The sequence below is a fragment of the Coenobita brevimanus genome, chromosome 106 (genome assembly GCF_032717465.1).
Source record: "Coenobita brevimanus isolate Jiangsu-jjx chromosome 106, ASM3271746v2, whole genome shotgun sequence".
Classification (NCBI taxonomy): Eukaryota; Metazoa; Arthropoda; class Malacostraca; order Decapoda; family Coenobitidae; genus Coenobita; species Coenobita brevimanus.
Window position 1 is genome coordinate 6,540,295 of NC_137059.1, and position 27,500 is coordinate 6,567,794.

Here is a 27,500-nt window from a genome sequence, read left to right on the forward strand (position 1 = left end):
TGGAGGTAGGAAGGAAAAAAATAAAAACAGCCTACATCTCTGGTGGGACCCTGGTTGTGCGCAGGAGTGAAGGAGGTCTTGTGAGGCAATAAAGATTAAGAGTTATGGCAGCTTTGGAGATGATGGCACAGTTAATGGAAGAAGTGGTTATGATGGTAGGCGCTAGTGATGGTGGTGGTAATGGTGGTAGTGGTAGTGGTGATGGTTGTGGTAGTGGTGGCAATTTTAATCTTTGTTGGTATAAGTGCTAATGATGATGATGGTAGTGAGAAATAGTAATGATGTTAATAATGAGAACTTTATTATGAAAACAGAAGAGTTGAGTTTACAGTAAATATAGCAGAGACCGTAGTAGGGAGTGAACACAACACATGGCGTAGGAATGGTAGGTAAGGTGATAATGGGTAGCTATCTTTTTTTTTTTCTTTTTTTTTTTTAACTAACTTGGTCTTTCGTCCTTTTGCTGAGTATTTCACATAACTCAGTGGCACAAAAAGACTTACAGCTCTATATATTTCCACAGCACTTCTTCCTGACTAGCATTCCATTCTAGCGTTCATCTATTGCTACAACTCAGAATTTAAGATGTAGAGATGGCAATTTTAGGTCAAGTTAGAGTCAAAAAGGTTAAGTGACGTGACGAAAGACTGAGATTAAATAATTCCATCGTTTGTGATAAAGTGGTGACTAAGAACGCGGTCAAGGAATTAAATCTTAGTAACTGTGAGAGTGAGTATAGTGAAGATGGCAGTGGCAGTAGTAGTGGGAGGCGGTGAGAGTAATGAGTCCTGGTGATGATGGTAAAGGTGATGGTAATGATGATGATGATGGTGATATTCACGGTGGTTGTGGCGATATTCATGGTGACAGGTTTTATGTTGGTGGTGGTGGTATTGATGGTGGTAGTGGTGGTGGTGATGGTGGTAGTGGTAGTATGGATGATGGTAGTGGTGGTATGGATGATGGTAGTGGTGGTATGGATGGTGGTAATGGTGGTAGTGCTGGTATTAATGGTGGTAGTGCTGGTATTAATGGTGGTAGTGCTGGTATTAATGGTGGTAGAGGTGGTACTGCTAATGATGGTCGTGGTACTGGTGGTGGTAGTGGTGGAAGCGATGGTGGTAATAGTATTGGAGGTAGCGTTCCTGGTGCTGGCAGCGGTGGTAATGGTGTTCGCAGTGGTGATAATGATGATGGTAGTGATGACAACGATGGAGGCAATGTTGATGATGCTCGTAGGTGTGGCAGTGCTAGGCAGGGTGGTGGTGGTGGTGGTGGTGATATGGCAGTGGTGACAATGTAAAGTGGTGGCAGTGTGAAACAGGGTGACAATGGTGGTTGGCTGTGGTGGTAGTGAGAAGGAGGGTGGTAATGGTGAGGCTGATGGTACTAGAGGCAGTGGAATGAGCGTGGGAGAGCAAGTTGGTGGCCTCTGGGGGTACAACTCATAAATTATCTTAAGTTTAAAGCCTCCAGCCTGAATACGTCATTTTTATAATATTCTCAGCATCTTCAAGCGACTATACTCAGCTTGGGACAGATTTTTCTCACATAATAGCCCTCAGTTTTTTTCCTTAAATAAAACTGCGGTTCCCTAATAGGCCTACGCATAAAGTCGTCTGGAGAAGCAAGAATAAAAGTCAATAAAGCCACTGTATTGGAGGGATCAAAGTGCTTATACGAATTTTTTTACGTATATCTTAACAAACACTGCTGCTGCTGCTGCTGCTGCTACTACTACTACAACTACTCTCTCTCTCAGCTAATTATAACGTGAAAAAATATGACCTATGAAAATTCCCGGTAAAAATGATTAACTGTGACGATGACTTGGCTATCTTGAAAACTTGTTAGGATCTTCCGTGAAAATTTTACTGATGTGTGCATCTGTGCGGCCTCCAAAATGGTAGCGCGCGCGCGCACACACACACACACACACACACACACACACACACACACACACACACACACACACACACACACACACACACACACACACACACACACACACACACACACATTCTCTCTCTCTCTCTCTCTCACGCAGAAGCACACGCAACAGTGGAAGGAAGACGCAGAGAAAAACGCTGGGTTGGGAGTGACAAGGAAGGTGTGGTAGTAATCAAATGAAAATAGAGAGAGAGAGAGAGAGAGAGAGAGAGAGAGAGAGAGAAAGAAACACTTCCAATGCCCTCTATAACCTAACATCAGCATTTCCAGTACCATCTAACACTGATTACCTTCATTAGTATTAAATATTTCCCACTTAATTATTACCACGAGAAGGTATTACTCAACACAGGGAATATCTCTCACAGTTAAGGGGTCAAGCACACTCCCCATTCACCCATTCAGTACGATGCTGTCATTCTAAACACACTTCCTCTGCCTTCTTCTACGATAACATTCTATTTCTTAAGGTTTTTCACTGCGACACTGTTTCTTTGCTTAGGTTACAAGATGATTTTTGTCTTTTCTTGTTTATTATTGATACTAGTTGACGATTCTCAATGACGTCATTGTTTATTTATCTGTCTATCTATAGCCCAACGCCCAAATGCCGTAATCGGTGGCCGCAGACAAAACACCTCCAAGTCGCTCTGTCACCCACCATTTGACTGCCCTCCCCCAACTCACTCCCCCCTCCCTCATATTTGTTTATTTATGACATGACAATTTTCGATGACCTCATTTTTAATTATTAACGCTACTATAGTCGCGGCGCACGACTCTGAGGTTGTCATTATCGTACCCTGGCAACCTACCAGTCAAGAGAGCGTCCGATTTCGTATCATATCATACACGAATCATATTATCATGCACGAATATATTATACACGATTATTATTATACACGAACATATTATACACGAATCACATGCGTCTCATATTTTACACGAAATCAGACGCACTTTTGAATGACGGGTTGCCAGGGCACGATAATAACAACCTCAGAGGCGGGCGCAGGGACTACAGACGATTTTATTCATTAGAAAGGACCTGTGGTAATGAGAGGTTAATAAAGGCTATAAATAACCCTCTTAATTCTCCCCAACAAGGAGAGTATGTTTTCACCCCTGTCTGTTTGTTAGTTTGCTTATTTGTTAGCTGGATTACTTAAAAACAAAAAGAGTGATTTGGACCAAATTCGGTGGGTAGACAGACCATGTCCCAGGAAACAATCGATTAACTTTTAGGGCCGATCCAGATAGCATTACAGATTCTAGACCCGGAAAATACTTTTTGCGAAACCCTAATCAATGATGAGAAAACCTAACCCATTATGAAGAGTGGTTTGGAAATTACGTTGTCCTTGTCGGAGATGCGCTCCACTGAATCCCCCTCTAGTTCAAAATAATAATAATAATAATAATAATAATAATAATAATAATAATAATCTTGACAAAATCGCCTTTCAACAATGTAAAATGACACCATCGACTGAGAGGGTTAATATCAGGTAATATACAGCTAAAGGAATATCTCTCGTACTGAAGGGATTACATCCTCTCTTTCTCACACAGATTCCACTCTTGCTATTTTCATCCCACACATCCAACGGGTCTGGCGGACGTCGTAGTACAGGGTCGGGTTTTTGCCAATGACGATGCAACTTGGGTCAAACAACACTCATCCCCCCAAGCCGATCCGAGTTGTGGACAAAGTTTGCTTCCCAGTGTTCCTCCAGCAGTACAAATGGGAACCTGAATGTACAGTTGGTCAAAAAATATCGGTGTAAACTTTGGGCGAAACAATCTGAGACTCCTGACGATGGTTACTGGGAAATGTTCAATGATTCACGCTGGCAAACTTGCTTCTTAAGGATGCTATTATCGTGTGTGGGGCATTTTTCTAATCGGTATTATTATTATTATTATTATTATTATTATTATTATTATTACTACTGCTAATACTACTACTACTACTACTACCATTATTATTATTATTATTATTATTATTATTATATGCATACTCAGATAATAGTATATTAATCTTCCTGAGAACTTGCCAAATATATCGGTCATTACGGATATTATCGATCTTACCTGTGTGATTTTTTTTTACTACATTTGACTGCTGTGTGTCGTATTCTAAGGGAAGAGTCCGACTTAGAAAAATTGATTGTCTGCTTATATGATTCTTGTGCCAGTTGAAGAGTATTAATTCTGAGCCTCTTCTACTTATTCTCCTGTAGTGACGAGAGAGAGAGAGAGAGAGAGAGAGAGAGAGAGAGAGAGAGAGAGAGAGAAATCTTCCACTTGTAACTGAGAAAAAATCAGACCTCAATAATCAGTAAATAAAACATTAGAGAGGAGGAGGAGGAGGAGGAGGAGGAGGAGGAGGAGGAGGAGGAGGACTGCAGTAAACCGAGTGACGTAAACAGGGCAGCTACTGATAAAAGGTAGAACTACGTGAATGTAACAGGAAATTATATTAGGTTTGTCTATGTGTATGATCGGGGTATGACTAAAAAAACTAAAGAACTGTGTGTGTGTGTGTGTGTGTGTGTGTGTGTGTGTGTGTGTGTGTGTGTGTGTGTGTGTGTGTGTGTGTATCTACTTGCTTTATGTACGATCTTGTTAGTATCCTCTTCAACCCTCCCTCCGCCCAACACTCTCTCTCTCTCTCTCTCTCTCTCTCTCTCTCTCTCTCAAGAATTATGCGTACCAGGCCCCGCCACACAGATGAGAGAGGCGGGGAAAAGGGCAAGGGCAACACACACACACACACACACACACACACACACACACACACACACACACACACACACACACACACACACACACACACACACACACAGAGCGCAAAAAACAGACGCGAAAGTGACGTCCACAATTATTCCGAAGAATGACTGGAACGAATGCGCAGTGAGAAAGTTGACAGTCGAGTTGCGCAGACATCCCCCTGAACAATAACATTCCGTTCGTGTTCTCTCGTTTGCTTCTCTTTAATCTGTTCTCTCTCCTCGCTTTCTTTACTCTGTTCTCTCTCCTCTCTTTAATCTGTTCTCTCTCCTCTCTTCCTTTACTCTGTTCTCTCTCTTTTCTTTAATCTGTTCTCTCGCCTCTCTTTCTTCAATCTCTATTTTTTTGCGTTACATTTTTTCCATACTTATACCCCCTCGCTGGATTTATTTTTTTTTCTCTGTCGAGCTGTCCGTAGCGAAAGAAGGGAGTGTTTGCTCTGACCCGTGTCGACTCTCTCTCTCTCTCTCTCTCTCTCTCTCTCTCTCTCACACACACACACACAATATCTATCTATGCATGATTCTATATTTACCTTTGTCATCTACCTATGCTTGTATATCCGTCTACTCTCTCTCTCTCTCTGCGATATCGAAATGGTTTTATCTTTTATTTAACACTGGACAAAGGCAGCGTAGAGGCAGGGATGTTGACTGAGAGCTGGAGGGTAACGGTGGGACAGAGGGAGAGGGGAGGAGGGAAGAGAGGGAGGGTAAGCGGGAGGGGAGAGCGGAGGGGTGGGAGAATGAAGGAAGGGGAGACGTGGAAGGAAGAGAGACAGGTTATGGGGAGGGAGGAGGGGCGAGGAGGGAGAGAAATGTGGGGGAAAGGGACAGAGGGCATGAAGGTGGGGTGAGGGGATGAGTGGGAGATGGAAGAAGGGGAAGGGGGGAGGAGTGGGAGATGGAAGAAGGGGAAGGGGGGAGGAGTGGGAGATGGAAGAAGGGGAAGGGGGGAGGCTGGGGAAGAATGGAGTGAGATGCGGAGAGTAGGAGGGTGTAAGAGAGGCGGAGAGAAAGAAGGAGAACGAGGAGCGGAGGGAAGGAAGCAGAAGAGGGCCGGAGGGAAGGATGGAGAAAGATGGCCGGAGAGAAGAAGGGAGCGAGAGGGGCGGAGGGAAGGAGAAAGAGGGTCAGAGAGAAGGAAGAAGAAAGAGGGCCGGAGGGAAAGGAGGAGGGAGGGAGGGAAGAAGGGATGGGCAGGGAACGAAAAGGAGGGAAGGTAGGGTAGGGAAGGGAAGGATGGTAATTAGGAGGAAGGAAGAGACAGAAGGAAGGAAGAAGGGCGGAGGGAAGAAAGGAGGGAGAGAAGGGTGGAGGGAAGGAAGGAGGGAGGGAGGGGCAGAGGGCAGCAAGAAGGTGAAGGGCGGTGGGGAGGAGGGATTTGATTTGTGCCCTCTTTTAAGAGGGCTAGTTTATTGGACACCCTCCCTCATCCTGTGAGGGACGCAGCGTTATAAATTGCTACAGTTATTCAAAAGGAGAACACCACCTAGTGATGTACACCTGCCATGACGTACATAAGTTACAAGATAATGTTATATACATAATATTGGATCCTGGTAGTGGGATACATACTAGCATAGCTGATACACATTGTACAGTGTGGAAACTTAAGGTTATTGCAGTTGCCAAACTTATCTCAGTACCTTACATTATTGGTGAAGTAAGTGCATAAATACTGTAATCTTATAATAAGCCAAATTATAAATATAACACCCAGTTGGCTGAATAATAGTAGGCTAATAGTATATACCAGGACATGCACACGCATATACATACACATACACAAGCATACATGTATCTGTAGAAACTTATGCACACATACATGTAGACACACACATACTCATATATGTACAAATACACACATACTCATGCATATACACGAGTCTTTCCACATAGTTACATTGGGGAGGCGAAACCTTTATGTTTTCTTAGTATTTCTTTAACAATACCATTCTCCAGAAAATAAGTAGCCTGGTCCACAATTGTACTCAAGTTAGGGTTCCTGAAGTTCACAAGATTCGGACACACTAGAATGTAATGATGTAGTGTATGCCCACCCGCAGTACCACATACCTTACACCTTCTTCTGTGTTCATTAACTGCTGCCCCGTGCTGCCAAGGGTGGTCGTATCCTAACCTCACTCTGGCATGAACAACTTCCTGCCACCTACTTGTGCCTGCCTTTCCATATGTGTAGGATGTTCTTAGGCCAACATTGTTATAGTAATATATTGACCTGCTTGTGTGATATTCATTCTGTCGTTTTGATATCATTATGCTTTTTGTCTGTTTTTAATTCTTGATCTAAGCTGACGAAGGGAAAGTCCAAGATCGCAGTCTGTTTGAGTCTTTTTAGAGGCCTCCTTTTTTGCTAGTTGGTCAGCCCTTTCATTCCCCGGCACCCCAATATGTGAAGGTACCCAAACGAACTGTACAGAGATACCTCTTCTGATTATCTGACTGACATAATTCCTAATATCGTATACAAGATCTTGATAAGTTGAGCAGTTATTCTTAAGGGCTTGTAGGGCTGATAAACTGTCTGAAAAAATAACTGCATTGCTTCCCGTCCTTCTAATGTGCCTTAGCCCCAGCTTGATAGCCACAAGCTCAGCTTGTGTCGAGGAGGCCCAGTCATGGAGCTTAACTTTGGTGTCGCATTCTTGACAGAACTGTCCACCTCGTACCACCGTCATGGCTGCTCCAGCTTCTCCAGTTTCTCTGTCCAGAGATCCGTCACAGTAAATTAAGTCAGTCTCATCGTTTTGTGTCAAAGAATTGCTCAGTTCTGAGAAAAGAGATCTTAGTACACATGTTGGCATGTCTGCTTTCCGATAGGAAGGCTTAGTATTTTGCAGTCTATGTCTGTTTCTTCCCAGGGTGGAGTAAGCTCACCCAAGGAAACGTCAGTCTGGATGTAGTCCACGACATCATTGGCTATTATATCTCTGGCTGTTAGTGATGCCCAGTTATTACCTCTGATTTCTTCAAGGCCTAAATGATTAATTAATTCCATCTTTGGTTTTATCTCTCTCTCGTCTCTGAGTGCTTTGATTCCTATAATGGTATTAATTTCGAATACCCGATCCACTATAGAGGGCAAACCAAGTTCAAGTCTCATATTGGCAACCTTAGCAGTACGTGGGCACCCTAGAATGATACGCAGTGCTTCATTCTGTATGGTCTCGAGCTTGGTGAGCCTATGTTTACCCATGCAGGCGAGCACCGGGGCAGCATAGTCAATGAGGGACCTTATATATGCTATGTACATTGTTCGAAGAACTGCAACAGAAGCACCAAGTCCTCCCCAGGCCATTGCTTTCAGGGCTCGTAATCTAGACTTGCAAGTAGTTAGCAGTGTCTGGAGTTCTTTTTCTTTACCACGGTTTCCACCTATATGTACTCCCAGGTATTTATGTGTCCTAACATACTCCAATGGCCTCCCTTGCATTATGATACTTTCTTGTGGTGAAATACCAGAATACATGGCTTTGGTTTTCTGAGTGGATATGACAAAGCCCAGACTATTACATACTCCTACTATGATGTTTAATGCATTTTGCATTTGCCTGTGTGTGCTTGCTTGAATGAGCACATCATCAGCATATACTATAGTTGTTACCCCTTTTGGCAGTTTTATCATGGCAATAACATTCATTACTATATTAAAGAGGGTTGGACTTAGTACACCTCCTTGGGGAGTACCTAATTCCAGGGTCCTACAGGCAGATTTCCCACCCTGAAAGTAAACATATGCCTCCCTGTTGGTTAGATAGTCTTTCGCCCATGCTAACAGTTTTCCCTTAACATCCATCTTGACTAGTTCATACAGGATAATATGCCTATTAGCTTTATCAAATGCACTTTTAAGGTCCAGGAATACTGAGAATTTTGCTGTGGTATTTGCTAAGTATGACATAATACAGGTTGTGGTATTCCTGCCCTTCAGAAACCCATTGACATTAGGATGGAATTTATCACCAATTTTGTACAGCATTCTGTTAAGTACTATTCTTTCTAGCATTTTGCAGATGCAGGAAGTGAGTGATATAGGTCTATAAGTGTTCTGCTCACCAGGTTTTGGGATGGGCACAATAATGGCTTTTTTCCACTGTTGAGCTAGAAGGCCAGTTCGGTAGCTCAGGTTAAAAGCTTGAGCAGTAAGTTGCCTCTAACTTTAGTAAGTGCATTTAGAATATCATATGTTATGCCATCCTCCCCGGGGCAGTTGACTTCCCTTTCTTTATAGAGTTAAGAATTTCCCATTCAGTAATATCCACACAGGTATCATCCTGAAGGGATATGGCAGACAATATAGCGGATTCTCGTACATTATGCTCTTTATTAAGGTTGTCCTTGATGTGGTTCGGTAAACTGTTATAACTTGCAGCTGTGGACCATTCATCCATTAGTTCCTCAGCTTTAGTTTGGGGATTAGGATGAGCTGCAGTTTGTTTCTTTGCTCCCTTTGCGATGTTTATTTGTTTCCAGACCTTTTGTGTGGAAGTTTCCCTATGGATATTACCCACAAACCCTATCCAGTAGTTTTCCCTTGCTTTCATTTTTGCTTCACGGCACTGTGTTGCCATGTACTGTAGCGCTCTATAATTCTCATCACTCGGGTCTTGTCTCCACCTTCGTGAGACATTTCTCATTATTGAATTATAGTACTGAACCTCGGGGTCGTCAGTATACCATTTTTTGGTATATTTGCATTTATTAGTTTTTTTCTTCCCAGAGGTCTTATTTGGGAATTGTGTTCTTTTGTTTAGTAATTCTTCTATTTTGTTGGTAAGATCAGCAGTGAACATATCTAAATCAGTTATGCAATAAGTTTCAAACCAATCACCCATATCATTAATAAATGACTCCATTTTATTAGGTGGAAGGTTGAGTCTTTTCCTAGAGCCAGTACATTGTCTCTGCTTAACGTCCAGTGTAACCTTAAGAGCATAATGGTCCGACACTAGAGTATCCACCACATCCACAGAACAACCCCTGTGTGGGTCCTGAAATAGGCAAACATAGTCTAATCGGCCTCCTTTACTGTGCGTTGGCATTTTATCTCCGACAACCCTAACGTGTTCACAGGTAGTTACATAATCAAACCATCTCTTTCCGTTTACATTACAGTTTCCTCCTACAGAGCCTAGAGCACTATGACGGGCATTGAGATCTCCTACTACCAGTGTTGGCTCTTCATACAGATAATCGGGAAATGAGTTTGTGTCTAGTTTACCTTTGGGAATGTACAGGTTTACAAGGTTTAGCACATAGTTATCTAGATGGACTTTAATTCTAAGGCTTTCACATCCCTCCCCAAAGTTAGCTACCTCCAAAGTAGTTGGTATGTCTTTCTTTACATAAATTGCCAGACCTCTAACACCACTGATGCTCTCAAGAGTGTACCTTATGTAACCACCAAATCTTGGGTCGTAAGAGTTGTCGGTCCATGTCTCTTGTAAGCAGATAATGTCAACATTATTTTCAAGGGCATACTGTTGCAAATCTATGAATCGTTTTTTCAGACTGTTGATGTTCCAGTTTAACACTGTTATATTTTTCTTAACGTTCATTGAATTCATCACTGAAGTTTTTACAGGTTTCTGATATGAAATCTCTGTATTTGTGAACCATATGTACAGCCCATGTCACTTTAGCCTGACTATCAAGAGGCATGTTGGCTACTGCTTTTTTAATGTTTTTAGTTGTGAAGGTTTTAGGTACTATTGCAGCATCAAAGATTTTCTTTCTATAATTTTCTTCACCATATTCTGTAATATTCACTTTTTCACTCTCCTCTTCCACCGAGTTTTCAGTAGAACTGCTGTTACCAGTTCTAGTTAGATTTGTAACAGCAGTCAGTAGCAGGGTGATACGTTTTTCGTTTTCTATTTGTGCATCAATCAGCCGTCCTACCAAGTCCTTTAGTTCCGTAATTTCCTTTTTTAAGCCATCATCACTAGGTGCACCACACCCATGTTGTGCAGGTACACCCCTCTGTTGCTGGATCCCTCCATCACTGTGTTGTAGCCGGTTGTCCCTCAGTGACGGTCCCTCCAAGCTGCTCCCCTGAGACACTGATGTGGGGGGAACCACGCTACAGCTGCCCTCACTCCCTCTATTAATCCCCTGAGACACTGAGCTCATACCCATGGGATGTCCTCTTCTTGGAAGAGGGGCAGAAGAGGGAGGCGGCGGTGGGGGGACAGCTGCACCTGGGTTACTGCCCGAGGGAGCTGGATGTCCCCTGCTGGGAATGAAAAGGTAATGGAGGGCGGGAGAGGGAGAGACAGGACGAGGGAGAGAAGGGTGAAGGCAAGGGCGGAGAGAGGAGGGGCAGAGGGCAGCAAGAAGGTGGAGAAGGGTGGAGGCAAGGACGGAGGGGAGGGGAGGGGAGGGGAGGGGGAGGGAGAGAGAGAGAAGGGTATGTGGGCAACTGCAAACATCGTACTGGGTGGAATGTCCGGGCTTTGATAATCGTCAGCCTCTGGTGTTTATGTTACTGCCACATCATGCGTACATACATACACACAACACACACACACACCACACACACACACACACACACACACACACACACACACACACACACACACACACACACACACAGATGCAGACAGATTGATAGACCAGACACAGAAAAGTCTACTGGCCGCAAATTTATAATAATGGGGAACATGAAGACACAATAAGAACAGCTTACATACATTCATACATACATACAGGAAGTAGGATTTCGCAGCAAATCTTTCTTGGCGATTTATTCTGCTTATCAGATCTTAATATTCTCTTACGTTATTCGTATATTATCAACATGGCTTTCATCAGTAACAAACCTGACGATATTTCAGTGTAACTTGCAAAATAAATCACGGAGGAAGAGGTGTTACGACATCCCTACAGCCAATGAAAATATATCCTGTACAAAGCTAAGATCTTATTCTCGTAGTTAACTCATACTCTCTGACAGAAGCTGACTTTTCACTCTAACGTGGACTAAAATCACCATCTCGAATGCTAAACTGTAACAAGAACTTAACACTAGAATATGGTGCTAGTCACGAAAAAGTGCTATGGAAAGGGTGCAGAGCCAAGGCATTATCTTTTTCTGGCATTAAACTAAGCGAAATAAGTAGCAAAAAGACGAAAATCTGGACCAAGTTAAGGTGAAAGGACTCTGGTTATAAGAGGAAGACGACGGTGAGTTACTCTGTGAATCTCAATACAGGATGAGTGGACGATGACCCAAGCTGCACCGTCATACACAAAACCCCGACTCTTTACTACGACATTCACAAAAACCACTGGATCTCTTGGATGAAAATGGCAACGTAGGAATCAGGATGAGGAGCAATGATTCGAGCCCTTTCACCACGAGATTCTTTTGCTGTTTAAAATCGTCTGGATGTATAAGGGTACGGTAAGACGTCTTAATACTGAAAACGTTCATGATAAACGTTTCTGGCTCATCACACTATGCCTCCCCTCAGACGAAAAAACCGTCTGCTGGTTGAAAGACTATAACAAAGATACCATACTTAGGTCTAACAGGTTATTAGTATATTCTACCTCATTCTTTACAATAGGCCTCCCCTCCAATAAGAGACACAGTTTGCCAGTTGAAAATATGCAAGAGTACTGAAGTGAATAAGTTAAATGTATATAAATGAGTGTATAAAGGCCTTGAAGGACAGTACTCACACCTCGAGACCCTCCCAGACATGCACACGAAATTTGCACAAGAGAGGCCACGTATTTAAACAGTGTCAAGTGTGAAGTGTTGCCTGGCCACTAACCGATACCTCACTCCCTCTGTGCATACTCATTAACCCTTTCACTACGGTTGGCACACCTGGGTATTTTATTCAGGCTAACACCAGACTTTGTTCATACCAGGGTACCTAATCCTATCAAATGCTTTAAAAATAACCAATAACCGTCTACCTGCTATCGGAGAACCAATATTTTGTTCAATCGAGAGAAATGTCAGTAATTAAGAGAGAGAAAAACACAGACCCCCTTCCTCTTCACTACAATGCCGTCTTTTTCAAATTCATCGCCTCTAATTCTGTGACAAAAGGAGGTGCTCGCCATTCACACACGATGTAGCACTGTCTTCGAGTGACTACACTAAGCGACAAGCCAAAAAGTTCCCAGTAACCTTGGAAACCATTAACTACAGTAGAAATTAACCATATAACCAGATGACGCCTCGTGGTTTAGTGGGTTACGGTGCTCCAACTGGATTGTCCGTTTGGGTTTATATCCAAGGAGGGGTTAGGGTTTATTGCTCACATAATGCTACTAAAGGGTGAATGAGGCTGGACACTCTTGCCGTAAATGTTGAAAGAAGCCTAGCCCCGGGCACCTACGCTCCTGATGGGCAGAGAAAAAGTGGATGATGAATGGCGGATGTGCGTCTCTAATGTGAAAAGTCTGCCCCAAACTGAATACAATCGTCTAATGGAGGCAAGAATGATATAATATTGACGACTTCGGGCCTAGTACCTAAACAGTGTCGTGTGTGTGTGTGTGTGTGTGTGTGTGTGTGTGTGTGTGTGTGTGTGTGTGTGTGTGTGTGTGTGTGTCTCTCTCTCTCTCTCTCTCTCTCTCTCTGCATACTCACCAACCCTTTCAATTCAATAACGTACTGTATTATTCAATCTTGCTCAGTTGATTTTATTTACCGTAAGACTGACCTCCAGTACTGAAAGGGTTAATGAAGGCTGTATCTACCTCCTCAAATTCGAAAAATCTCTTCAGCTGAACAAAATCTTCGTGGTACAGGAATAAAACGAAAAATACATCATCGGACTGAAGGGGTCACGAAACAACCACCCTCAACACCTTCAGAACGATGTCCTCCATTTTTTTTCATTTCACTGTGTCTATTTCCAAACAATTTTAATCACTTAGGCAGAGTCTGTAAATATTCACTACGATGTCACTTTTTTTCTTATTGCAACTATTTCTTTTAGTCACCCTATGAAAGCTATCCAATAATGAAGGGGTTAATTAAGACTATATTCTCGCCCTGTGCATACTCATTAAGGAATACCCACCCTTAAAATGATCTTGCAGTATCGAGTGCCCGTTACACGTCAGCACGAAGAGCAAACTGCCTTCGCACCGCCACGCCTCCTCAAACACAGAGGCCAACCCGGGGGCGGTTAAATACGTTGACGTGGGGCTGGAGAGGGACGCCTTCTCGTGGTGCCTCTGATGTGATCGAGTGGCTCCGCTGCCTGGGCATACACACGTCCCTCAATTCCCTCCCTTTCTCCCCAATAAGATGATGGTGGACTACAGGAGAGGGGTAACTAGCGCGTGCAGTCCACTGTTTACTATTACTACTACTACTAAGCGTGTTTTAATTTATTTTTCCTATCTCCAGACGATTTTACTCATCTAAGGAGAGACATTTCAGACTGGAAGTTCACTATCGCCTTCGCTACCCCCCTTCCCTCTTCTCTATCAGATGTTTGTCCAAAGCTGAATAAAATCGTCTGGTGGCGGCAAGACGAAACAATTATACGTCATCGGAGTAATGGGGTTAAAGCTCTTCAACCCACTGACTTATTTTCTATTTCATTCTTGCTGCTGTCTGGCCATCTTAAATCATTCTGGGAAGGACCTCTATACTCATTTCGCTGACTTGGCCCAAAATTGCACTCATTCCATCTTGCATACTCAGCTGAAACAAAAGATTAACACCAGATTTTTTTTTTTTTATGCGAGGAAAAAGGAACCAAAGGCTAGGAGCCCGCAAACCGTTCCTTCCAAGAAAAAGACAAAAACAATACAAAAGGGAGCCAAGTTCAAGAATATGTTGCTAGTCATGAAGAAGTGCTATTGAAATCATGAAGATGTATTTCTTAAGCTGAAAATAATCGCCAGGAAAAAAAAAAAAAAAAAACTGTCCTCAAGCTGAAGGAAGTGAACGTTTTCCGACTCCCATCTTCCTTCAACGTTTCATTATAGAGTCATGAGCCACGTCAAACGTTTTCCAGCTCACTATCATCTCATCCTTCCACTCTAAACATTCAGGGAACAAATTACTTGTGATCGTGACAGGAATGCAATGTTGCAAGCCGTTTCCTGGTGTTATACGTTGCATCATCACTGCAGATACTGGTTTGGTACGGTATTACGGACTCCTGTATGATTAGAAGCTGCAATTTACTGTCTTAATAGGTTGACGATTACAAGGCAGGTTTCTTTGTATGATTTTGTACCACATGCGCTTGTGTTGTTCCTACGACCTGAAGTTGCACTTAACATCCAGAAATCTAGAGTTAGTTGCATATTGTCTTAAGATGTAGATTATGTCCCGGAGTTGTAAATAATTTCTCCAAGTTGCTGATTACGTCTTGAAGTTGTTGATTTTGTTCTGAAATTGTAGATAACAGTTTAAAGCTGGAGATGATGCCCTAAAGTTGCAGATGCTTGGATGCACCTGTCGTCTACGAACAGGTGTTATTGTCACGACCTGTGTTTCCTTGTGGCATCCTCTAGTTACGACCTTCAAACAATGCCCCCTTCCTCACTCTCTCTCTCGTTATTACCAAGCACCACTCAATTTGGCCCGGGCACGTCCCAATTGATTTTGTGTAGGTTCTCATGCAGGTAATAATATGGCGGTTGTGTGGTGAGGCGTGAAGGTCCCTGCCTGCCTGCGTGAGCCCCGACTTCGGTGTTAATCCCACTCTCCCAGCCAAACAATGGTACCGTAAGCTGTAATTCTCCACTGCATGTCTTATTACTGCATCTTAATCCTTGCACTATTACGATACTTCCTTCTTCCACCCTTCATTTTAATCCCTTCAAAATTACGGTACAACTTTATTCTTCACTTTAACTCTTTCACTATGATGATATGCTGGTTTTCTGTAATTCTCCACTGCCTGTCTTATTACTGCATCGTAACCCTTGCACTATTACAACACTTCATTTTTCCATTCTTCATTTTAATCTCTTCAACAATTATGGTATTTTTTATTCTTCATTTTAACCTTTTTACTATGACGATATTCTGGTTTTCCATTTTTTATTTCAACCCACTACTTTGCCAATTTTTTTTCCAATTTTGTCAGCATCAAACGACATTACCAGGCATACGGTAACCTCTCACTGTAACAGAGCTAGAAACAATCTCTTTTTCCGCGTAGTTCTCGGAAAACCACTAATCTACTGCGTTAACGACAGGTGTTTCTACTCGCCACTGTGAAACCTGCCCAGGTGTGATGGTTAACCCCTTCGGTACAGTGACGTCTTACCTGATACCTGATACTACGGATACATCAGCTTAGGGGAGGTGTCAACTCTAGACGGGGTTAAGCTTCTAGGGAAAAATATAAACCAAAAACACTTGAGGTTTCCACGATATTGGCCTACTGTAGTTTCAACGCTGATGTGATGTGCAGATGAGAAGCGAAGACAAAGTTTGATGGACAAAAATCTTCAGTGCTATCCCTTTACTGTCTTCCACTACCCCTATCCTGCCCTGCCTTCCACTATCCCTACCCTGTCCTGCTTGACCTTATCACTTCCCTACCTTGCCTGTCTGCCCTATCTTTACTTTGGCGTACCTGACCCTACATTTTACCTTTCCTGCCCTGCCTGATTCTACCCCTTACTCTGCCTACCCATGCCCTGCCCTGCCTGCCCCTACTCCTCTAGTACCATATCCTACACCTACCGTGCCCTGCCTGACCCAAACTGTACCCTAACCTGCCTGCCCCTACCCCTTTCCTACTCTGCCATGCCCCTACCTCTTTCCTTTCCTGCCTGCCCCTACCCCTTTCCTACCCTGCCTGCTCCTACCCCTTCCCTACCCTGCCTGCCTCTTCCCCTGCCCTGCCTGCCACTATCTGGAGCAGCAGGAGCAGGAGGGGCGGGGTGTAAATCATGGTTGCTGCTCTAATTCTGGGGTGGGGGGATAATGGCAGACTTTCTTTCTCAGTGTCCGGCTTTGCCACCATCACGCCATAACTTCACGGTCCATGATCATAGCGTCAGTCTCTCTCTCTCTCTCTCTCACACACACACACACACACACACACACTCAGACAATTGTTCTTAAATACGAGTCTAAGCCATCCATCATGTACAAAAGGCGATTCACCAATGGAAGACGACTAAAGCAAAACATTTCTATTTCTCTTCGCTGAAATGTTACCTCACTTTCTCCGCTCCCAAATCTAGGAGAAATAAACATAAACCTCAGCTCTATTACGCTATCTTAATCCTGGCATCCACGTTAAAGGAAACCTGTACAGCCAGAGTTTCTCCTCATTATCCACATTCTCTTACTTCACTTACCTTACAAAAATAGAGCCAAGATTTAAAATAAGTCTTCAATATCATCATCATAAAGACCTCATTAAATCCTACATGGGTCTCTCTCCTTATCTGAACGAAAAACTTTGGATGCAGAATGAATAAAATGAAAATAATATAATGATCGAGTGAAAGGGATAATAATGACGGTGTTAGGAATTCAAGCCAAATTGGATTTAATGTATACTGAATTCAACCTTGTCTATGCTAATAAAACGCGAGTCTAATCTTAAATGACCGTCTATACTAAAATAACCTAGTCTAACATAACCTAGTCTAAGCTAACATAACCTCGTCTAGGCTAATTATAACCCAGTCCAAGCTAAAGGTAGTGTAGTATAATGGCCAGGTGGTAGACACATTATCCACAGCCCTCCTCAGACCCTCTCCCGTAATTGCAGCCATGGTAGAAGGATTTACAGCGTTCCTTGAAAAAGCGGGTTGCCTTCACGGGGTACGGGGCTACATCATGCCAGGCGTGAGTGGACCAGACAGTACTGCTCATCCCTGCCCTCTCACCCCTACCACACCTCTCACATCCACTCACTCCCGCTTCCTCCTTACCCAACCACACCACCCTCTCACATCCACTCACTCCCGCTTCCTCCTTACCCAACCACACCACCCTCTCACATCCACTCACTCCCGCTTCCTCCTCACCCCTTGCCCTCACCCTCAACCACACCACACCTCTCACATCCTCGATTCCTTCTCAAGCATTCTCTGTTATCACGCTCATCCTCGCCCTCTCACATCCACTCACTCTCACCTCTCCTTACCCAACCACATACCACGCCTCTTACACAGACTCACTCTCACTTCCTTCTTAACCATTCACTCTCATCACGATCGACCTCGCCCACTCATCCTAACCATACCACACCAACTCGCAAATCCACTCACCCTCACTTCCTCCTCACCCTAACAGCACCATACTACACCACACCACACCACACCTCTCACATCCACATATTCCCACCTCCTCACTCCAACCACACACACACTAGCCCTCTCAAACGGACATACACTCACACTTCCTCCTCACCTGTTCACATCCTTGGCCTGTTCTTTATATGAACATAAGAGGAAAACAGCAGTCAGTCGGTCGGCTCATGTACGACAGAAAGTGACATTACGAGAATCGATGTAAGACACTGACAACAAAGAAAAACAAGGTCCTCCTCTTAATTCATATTCTTCTCAATCTCTATCCTCCATTTTCAAGCGGCTTCGTTTACTCTCCATTTCCACTCACTACGTCCACTCTTCAATCCATTTCGTCCATTCCTCTTCATCACTCTCCATCCTCAATCTCACTACTTCGTCTACTCTCCATACTCACCCTCGTCCACCCTCAATTTCCACTCGTCCCCTTCTCCCTCTCATTTTCGTCTTCATTTCCCATTAGCACTTCCACTATTTCGTCCTCTCAACTTCCACTATTTTCATCCACTGTTTATTACATCCACTCCTCACTCTATTTCGACCACTCATCATTTTCGCTCTAATTCGTCCGCTCTTTACTGTCACTCGATTATGTCTACACTTCACTTTCACTCTCGCCACTTCACTATCTCGTCCACTTCACGTTCACTGTTTCGTCTACGCTTCACTTTCACTCTAATTTGTCCACTCTTTCACTCTATTTCATCCACTCACTTCCCTGGTCTTCCCTTCCACTTTCACTCTCTTCAGCCAACCCCCGTCTCTCTTTAACCTCCGTGGCTTTTCTCTGTCTTTATCTAGCACTCAATCTTTCACCCATTTTATGCTCGATTAACGTTGCTCTTTTATCGATTAATTCAACTCTCTCTCTCTCTCTCTCTCTCTCTCTCTCTAAGATTACGGTAAGTTATTCTTTTATGAACCAAGAAGTCTGTGTGGCTTGCATATCTATATAACATTCTCTCTCCCTCTCTCTCTCTGCCTTAAACTCTACAATCACTCCTTGCATCTCCACCCACACTTTTTTTCATTCCCTTCCCTGCCTCTCCATTTTTTTTCTTCAATTATTTCCACTCTCTGCTCCCTTTTTTGCTTATCACAGGCTTCTCAACAATCACTCCCCCTCTTTCTCTCCCTCTCTCTCTCTCTCTCTAACTTTCATTCCTAAATCATACACTCTCTCTCTTTATCACGGGCTTTCTTTGTTACTGGACCCGACCCACCCCCATTTTTTTGTGTGTGGAAATTATATATGGTTATGATAATAATGAGGACTTTCACTCCGCAGTCACGTCTCTCATCATTCTATCCACCCTATTCCTCCACTTCTTTGTCTCTCTCCTCTCTCTTATTACGCCTATCTTCCTCTCCCTTTTTTATTTTCTTCCTTCTACCATTTTCTTTACTCTTACTTTCCTCCAAGATTCACTTTCTTATCAAGTTCTGTTCTCTTTTATTTTCTTTCCTTGCCATTCCTTTCTCTCCATACCCAACCTTATTTCCTCTTCTATCAGTCATTCTCTTCTCTTTCCATATTCACCCTATTTTCCTTCGCTATCATCCCTTTTCTCTCTATATTCACCCTATTTTGATTTCCTGTCACCCTTTCTCCCATTCCTCTCTATATGGACTTTTTCTTACTACTGTATATCCTAATTCCCTTCCCCTTATTACCTCTTCCTCCTCATATCTACCTCACTCTCACCCATTTCTCTCCTCCCCTCCGTAACCACCCAATAATCCTCTCCTAACTCCTCCTCCTACCATCTTTTCTCTTCCTTTTAACTCTCTCTTTTCTTCCTGTCCACCTGCATCCCATTTTCCCCTCCCCAACACCCACTTCGCCTCCTCCACTTTCTCTTAATCCTATTTCCTCAGCCATCACCTGTTGCAATCTATCATTCGTGTTTGCAACGTCGGCACATTCTCCACCACAACTTGCTTTGTATATACTTCTGGCGCAACCCACCTCTCGCTTCCATCTTGCACCACCACCCTCTCAATCTGCCATTAGTGATCTGCCCGTTGCCGACACTTCCTCTTCCCCTTCACTCAATTTCCGAAGTGCAGAGTCACCGATATTTGGTTTTGTACTCGTTCGCTTTTATTTTCTTTAGTTACCCTTGTCATTTGGGCATCCATCTTCTGTAATGCCTGATTCTGTCACTCATTTCTTATGTTTTATTTCCGTCGATTTTATTTTAATGTTGCTCAAAATTGATATAATCCCTAAATTCTCTTCTGTTTCTTATTGTCTGGCACCTTCAGTCATCATAGGAGTGAAGGGTCAAGAGAGGTCATATCTAGCGCCTTCTCTCTCTCTCTCTCTAACAATATAACAGACACGATAAATATATAAATGAACTTCCTCATAGTAAAGATGCTAGGAGCAATAACATCAGTTCTTCCTCCTTCGATATTCCACGCATCGCCTTCTCCATTTATATCTTCCCCTTCATCAACCCGCGCCAGTCCAAGAACAAAGGCTTCATCAAACTCCACTCTAACCTATTGCGTGTTCTGCTTCTCATATCCCACTTGTAAATAAACGGGGTCAAAGTTCATGATTCTTCCTTGTACGGCAAAGAGTTAATAAATAATGGTGGATTAAACACTCCAGCCCAAGGACGTGTGTGTCTGTGTGTGTGTGTGTGTGTGTGTGTGTGTGTGTGTGTGTGTGTGTGTGTGTGTGTGTGTGTGAGACCTGTGAGAGTATTACATCTTCCTCTATTACCACTGTTTTCACTATTTTACCTTCATATTACTCTTGTCATCATCATCATCATCCAGACATAATTCTCCCAAGGATGTGTATGTATTTTTTTTTTTAATGCAAGGAAGAAAGAACCCAAGGCCAGCAAGCCCCTGATGCGTTGGTCATCCTAAAATTAGCCTGGTGTCTGAGGTAATTGTGGTGAAGTGGACCAGACCCCTCCTCTCCACCTTCACTATGTGGTGGAGGACAAGGGGGGTCTCTGAGCCGCCACACACCACATGGAGAGCCTGCACAACATCACACACCACAAAGGTCACACACACACACAAACAAACTATACTATCCACTTTAACTTGGCCTGAAGCTGTCCACACACACACACACACACACACACACACACACACACACACACACACACACACACACACACACATCACTATAACACCCCTTTCAACTTAGCCAAAAACTGCTCTTTCCAACTTAAATACGGAGCTGTAGTAAGAAATTAATACCAGAACACTGTGTCAGTAACGAAGACGTTGTGGAAAGGACGTAGAGATGTAGTGTTGTAAGTTGCAAAATTACGAAAATCGCCTCCATGTTAAGGAGTATGACAACTTCCAGCCTAATGAACTGTTTAAAACGCATTCAATTTTTAAATCTCTCTTTCGTTAAAAAAAAAAAAAAAAAAAAAGTCTGGACTGAACCAGATAAAAAAAATAATAATACAGGTTCTACTGATTCTAACTTTTTTGTTGTGAAGAATCTAAGCGTTACACACTCCAAGTTGTACCTTCGCGAATATCAAACGGTACGGTAACTTACATTCTACGGTACAAACAACTCCTACTGCTACTTATTTGCACTTATTCCTATGGTACTTACCGATTGGTGTGGCATCTCCCTCGGTGAGACGTATGACGATCTCGCTCTGTCCATCCAAGACAAACCTCGGTGGTGTGTTGGCTGCTGCGAGGGGTACGAAGGCTAGCACCAGCACCAACACCAGCCAGGCAGCGAGGCGTGGGTATGTGGGGACCTTAGCGTTACTGTCACTGGTGGGGTGGGCACGGAGTATCTCAGAGTGAGTGAGTGTGTGGCACGCTACACTTGGTTCTGTAACACACCCAGTTTGTACACTTTTGATATGTTGCTCACTGTGATGCACACTAGTAAAGGCACAAGGTAATAACGAGTTCACTCTCGGTACAGTATGAAGTGAGGCCCTGTCCAGGTCCCCCGGGGGACGGGACCTGGCAGGCCTGGTACAGGATCGGGTCATAATGGCATCAGCACCTACTGCGCCTCCTGCCACAGCACTGCAACGCACACACACCAAACCGACGCAGCGAACATCCCCCACCCTGCATCTCGCGCGACTGACTGGCGATCGCTCTCTCTGCACCAGCATCTTGCACCCCTCCCGTTTTCTATACGCCAAAAAGAAAACGTAGGTAGCTGCGCGGCAGGGCGGGGAGAGGGTTTCTGCACATATCAGTTCCTGAGGTGATCGTGACGGAGTAGGTTGTGTGCCGCGCCCTGGATGCAAGGGCCGGGAGGACTTTAGCCCAGACTCCTCTCACATCCCCACCTTGGCTGCCCTCTGCCACTTACTAAAAATCTCTCTGTTGGGCCCCGAGTGACTATGTTCTATATGTTGGCGAGATTGCTGCGTCCTGGGGCAGTCGCTGGTAGATAAATTTGCTGCACGGAAAAGTATCAGTTCCAGCCAGCAGCACCACCACTAATTATCATGCTGGGAGGGAGGAAGTCACTGCACATTTCCTACCAGCATCACTCATCACCACGCTTGCGGAGTCACGGCACATCATCAGTTCCTGCCAGGAGCACTCCTCACGACGCCAGCGGATACGGTAGTCACTGCAGCGGCCCCGCCTTCACACACAACACGCCCTGCCTCACGCACCCTCACGCACCTCACTTTCTCTGCCATGACCCGACGCCGTTGATGCTGCTCATTAACCTGTAACCACCATCTCGGAAGTAGAAAGCGAGCGTCTTCACACCCACACACAAACTGCCACCTCGTAACTTTCCGCACCAGATACTACCAGGAGGCTGATGACACTGACAGCCGTACGCTCAGTCGGTTCGTACTGTGTGTGAACTTCGAAATCCAACGAAGGGTGTGGAACTGAACGCTAAGTTAGGAAAGCACTTGGGTGAACGTATTTTTCCAAAAGTTGTGGATGTGAGCACTGATTCAGAAAAGCTCTAGGATTATTATTATTATTATTATTATTATTAGTATTATTATTTTCAAACGATGTGGAACTGAGCACTAATTTAGAGGAGCACTTGGATTATTATTGTTTTTTTTTCTCAAACGATGTGGAATTGAGCACTAATTTTGATGAGCACTTAGTTGTATGTGTATCTTTTTCCAGTGTATCTAATATTTTCGTCTCGTTTCGTTCCGTACATGAGTGAAGCCCCCAGACAGGTGTTGTGAGCGTGCAGGTGTGAGGGGCGGGGTGTGGCAGGAAGGAACAGCTGCGTCACACTCATAATCAGTCACTCAATATTCGTTCTTCACACGTCTCAATTTCTGGCCTTCCACATCTGACATCCACAAAAGGCGCCCAAACAGTCACCTACTCCCCCGTCCTTCGCCACTCCACCTGCGGGAGAAGAGAAAAATTTTCACTTTAGGACCTTACTTTTACTTAGCATCATGACCCTTATTCCTACCAACATTTACTCACCATCACCACCATCATCATCTTCATCTGATCTTTATTCCTACCAACCTTTACTCACCATCATCATCTGACCCTTATTCCTACCAACCTTTACTCATCATCATTCTGACCTTTATTCCTACCAACCTTAAAATCCTCCTCCTCCTCAAGACCCTTATTCCTACCAACCTATAATCATCATCATCATTCTTTCCCTTATTCCTACAAACCTTAACTCACCACCACCATCATCATCACCATCATACTCATCATTTAATCCATATTCCTACCTAAAGACAGGGTGAGGTAGGATCCTTATTAAATCTCCAAATCCTTCATCCATTCCACATGATGCCTCTCGACTTTTATTTTTTACTCTTGTCACCACCAGACGATTATATTCAGCTCAGGAGAATCCCTTCATTGTGAAAAATTACACGCAGTTCCCATGAAGTCCTCACGTGAAGAATTTCCTAAGGTGAATTAAAACTACTTTCAAAATCTAGAATAAAATAAAATGCCTCACTACACAGATAACCATACGGCTTCCAGTGAGAAACCATGGGATATACGTAAAGCGTCCACTTCTAAGCGAAAGGAAATATCACAAAGAAAATACTGAACAAATGGATATCATATTCTAATAAAAATATGTGAATACCTGTTTTCCATGACTCGTAAGTAATTCAAGTTCACGAACGGAAGACTGCCAGGTGAATGTAAGATGGTCTCCACATAGCCACAGTACACAAATATACTCCTGTGCAAAGCGTCATGATGATTGATGATCGTACAAGACATAGGATCCCGGTTTTTTTGTTTGTTCGGTTTCACCTTTGACCCAATAATTCCATTTATTAAGTCTTGAAAAACGAAAACAGTTTCTAGGGATATCTGCCCAAGGATCATCTGTAGCAAATTTGATGTGGACTGTTAAAGAAACGAAGGATGACATCAAACTGAAAGACCCCAATTAATCCATTAAAAAAAAAAAAAAAACCCTCCCCCATCCCGAAACACAATGAAAAAAGAAAGAAAGGCGTCTTCGGATAGTTTTCAAGCACCAATTGTGCCAATCTGAAGGGAACTGGTGAAGAAATGATAGAATGACACCAAACTGAAAAGTATTTGAAAGAAAGAAATAACAAACTGAAAAAATATATAAAGTATGTCTCCATTACAGTTTGGAGTGAAAAGCATTTGAGAGAAAGAAAAAAAAAAAGTGCAAGTATAGTATGACTTCCACCGTAGTTTGGAGTGAAGTGTTTGGAAGAAAGAAAAAACAACAGATACTGGACTTACAGTACGATCTACAATTAATTTTGAGATGAAAAGTGTCTGGAAGAAAAAAAAGAAGAAACTGAGAAAATACACTACACTCTGCAGCGAAAGTATTTAGAAGAAAGAAGAAAGAAACTAGGCAAATACAGTGCAATCATAAGTCTGGAGTGGGATGTGTTTAGAGGCAAGGAAAAAGAAACTAAGCAAATACATTATGTTGTACACCACTGTTTGGTGTGAAAAAGTGTTTGGTAGAGAGGAGAAATACAGTATGTTCACCACTACAGTTTGAGGCGAAATGTGTTTGAAAAAAACAAAAAGCAAAAGCAGTATGATCCCTACCCGTTTAGAGTGAAAAACGTTAGAATGAAGAAAATGAGCTAATACAGAATGATCTCTACCACAGTTTGGACTGAAAAGTATTTGGAGGAAAGAAAAGCAAAAAATAAAAATAAATAAATAAAGAGCAATGACAGTAAAATCTACATAGAAATTTGAGGTGAAAAATGTTTGGAAGATAAAAAAAAATTACCGTACGATCTACATTAAAATTTTGAAGTGAAAAATGTTTGGAAGACATAAAAAAAAAAAAAAGGGCAATTACAGTCCTACAATCTACACAAAAATCTGGTGAAAAATGTTTGGCAGAAAGATGGATTAAAAAAAGGTCAATTCCAGTAAGATCTACACAAAAATTTGAAGTGACAAATGTGTGAAAGAGAGAGAAAAAGAAATTGAGCAAACACAGTAACATCACGACAATTTGGAGTGACAGGTGACATGTGGAGGTGTAGGAGGACTACTGGGCCTTGGGATAGGCCACTGCCCCCAAGAAATAGGCCCTGAGCCTTTGCCCAGAGTCGGAAAAAAAAAAAAAAAAAAAAAAAAAAAAAAAAAAAAATACAATACAATATGATCCGAGTGCAGACCATAAATAACATATTGCATCATTATCTTCATCCGTATTACAAGAACCTAAGCACTTCATTCCGACCACGTACTACTTACTATAATCCTGATATTTTCCGCGACATTCAGTTTTGGAGAGACTATTCAAACTGGTGGAAAGCCTAATATTTTTTTTTTTTTTTTTTTTTTTTTTTCCCCGCGCGAGAAAACGAAATGGTGGAGATATTTTCAGAGACATTCAGCTTTGCGGTAATTTTTAGAACTAGTGGAGACAGACATTTTCAGAGACTTGTATTCAGCTCTGGAGAGACTTTTAGAACTGGTGGAGATCTTGATATTTTTAGAGACTTGTATAAAGCACTTGTGAGACTTAGAAACAGTGGAGATCTTAATATTTTCAGAGACTTGTATTAAGCTCTCGAGAGACTTTTAGAACTGGTGGAAATAAATACAGCACAACCTTCACTCGCCCCTTCAGTATCAAGGACTCTTCCCATGATGAATATTATCACCAGAGGACGGCAAGAAATCACGTCCTCTATATGAAGGGATTAAATATATAATACTTATAATGTAAAAATGTAATGCAAATAAAGTAAGAAAATAGAGGTGAAAGCTGAAAATATGTAGTAATGTAAGAGAATGCAAAAATGAAATATAAATATAAAGAAAATAAAGAAAATAAAGTGAGAAGTTGAAAATGTAGCTAGGAAAATAAAGCAAGTAATGAGGAAAATGTGATTAGATACAGAAGTGCAAATAAAGTGAACGAAAAGAAGCGAAAATATAAGGAAAAGAAAGCAAGAAAATAAAGTAAAAGTTGATAAAAATAAGTAAGAAGAAACAGGGGAAGAAAGGAGGCGTACAAGACTTCCATAACAGCGAATGGGTTACGAAGCCAATTACCTGCAGAAATTACCTATCAGCACTCACTGTTTTTACCTGCTCTCGCTCTCTCTCTCTCTCTCTCTTGCTTACTCCAGTCTCCTCCCTCCTCACTCTCCATCCCACTACCTCACTCTCACTACTTACCATCCTCTTTCCCTCCCTCCCTCTCTCTCTCTCTCTCTCTCTCTCTCTCTCTCTCTCTCTCTCCAATTACCACGCTTCCCTCTACACTATCATTATCGAACATTCTCTCTCCACTTATCTTCATTTACCATTAACTCCCGAACCCTTAGCACTTTCAAACTAGTTTCCCTTGCAGTATCCGTCTCTCTCTCTCTCTCTCTCTCTCTCTCTCTCTCTCTCTCCACGTACCTCCACCCTCTGAACATCATCCACCCATATCTTTTTATCATCCCCTCTCCATCACTTTTCTCCACCTTTTTAGCACACTCCACCCATCTTCAACATTCTAAGTCTCTCTCTCTCTCTCTCTCTCTCTCCATTCAGCCTCCTCCACCCATCTCTATTCTTCTAAAACCTCTACACAGCGCCTACCCTTTTCACACTCCTGTCAGCTCCACCTTCCAAACACCCCTCCACCTTGAATAACTCCACCAGTCTCCACCCTCAGCTCGTCTCCCCACCCTCAACTCATCTCCCCCACCCTCATCTCAAGTACCTTCACCATCTCCCCCACTCTCATCTCAGTTCCTACCCTCAGCTTATCTCCCCCACCCTCAGTCAATCTCCCACCCTCACTTCATCTCCCCCACCCTCACTTCATCTCCCCCATCCTCAGCCCATATCCCTCACTTTCACCCCATCTCCCCCACCCTCAAACCAATGTCTCTCATCCTCACCCCATCTTCTCACCCTGTTCACCCTCACCCTGCACCGGATTTCGTCACTCTTAACTACCTCCGTACACTCTTTACCCTCCACTTAGCACCATCCATCTTACACCTCCAC

The 27,500-nt window shown here is 43.1% G+C and overlaps 1 protein-coding gene across 3 annotated transcripts in view; it reads right to left on the minus strand.

Annotated features, from left to right (window-relative positions):
* Positions 1-22,424, minus strand: part of Cad88C (cadherin 88C) — a 262,754-nt gene extending 240,330 nt beyond the window's left edge. For all 3 annotated transcript variants that reach the window (XM_080285500.1, XM_080285499.1, XM_080285498.1), the window contains exon 1: positions 21,637-22,424. In XM_080285500.1, coding sequence (XP_080141626.1) covers positions 21,637-22,162 — 526 coding nt within the window. In that variant the 5' untranslated portion in view covers positions 22,163-22,424. The remainder of the gene's footprint in view (positions 1-21,636) is intronic.
* Between the last annotated feature and the right edge of the window lie 5,076 nt (positions 22,425-27,500).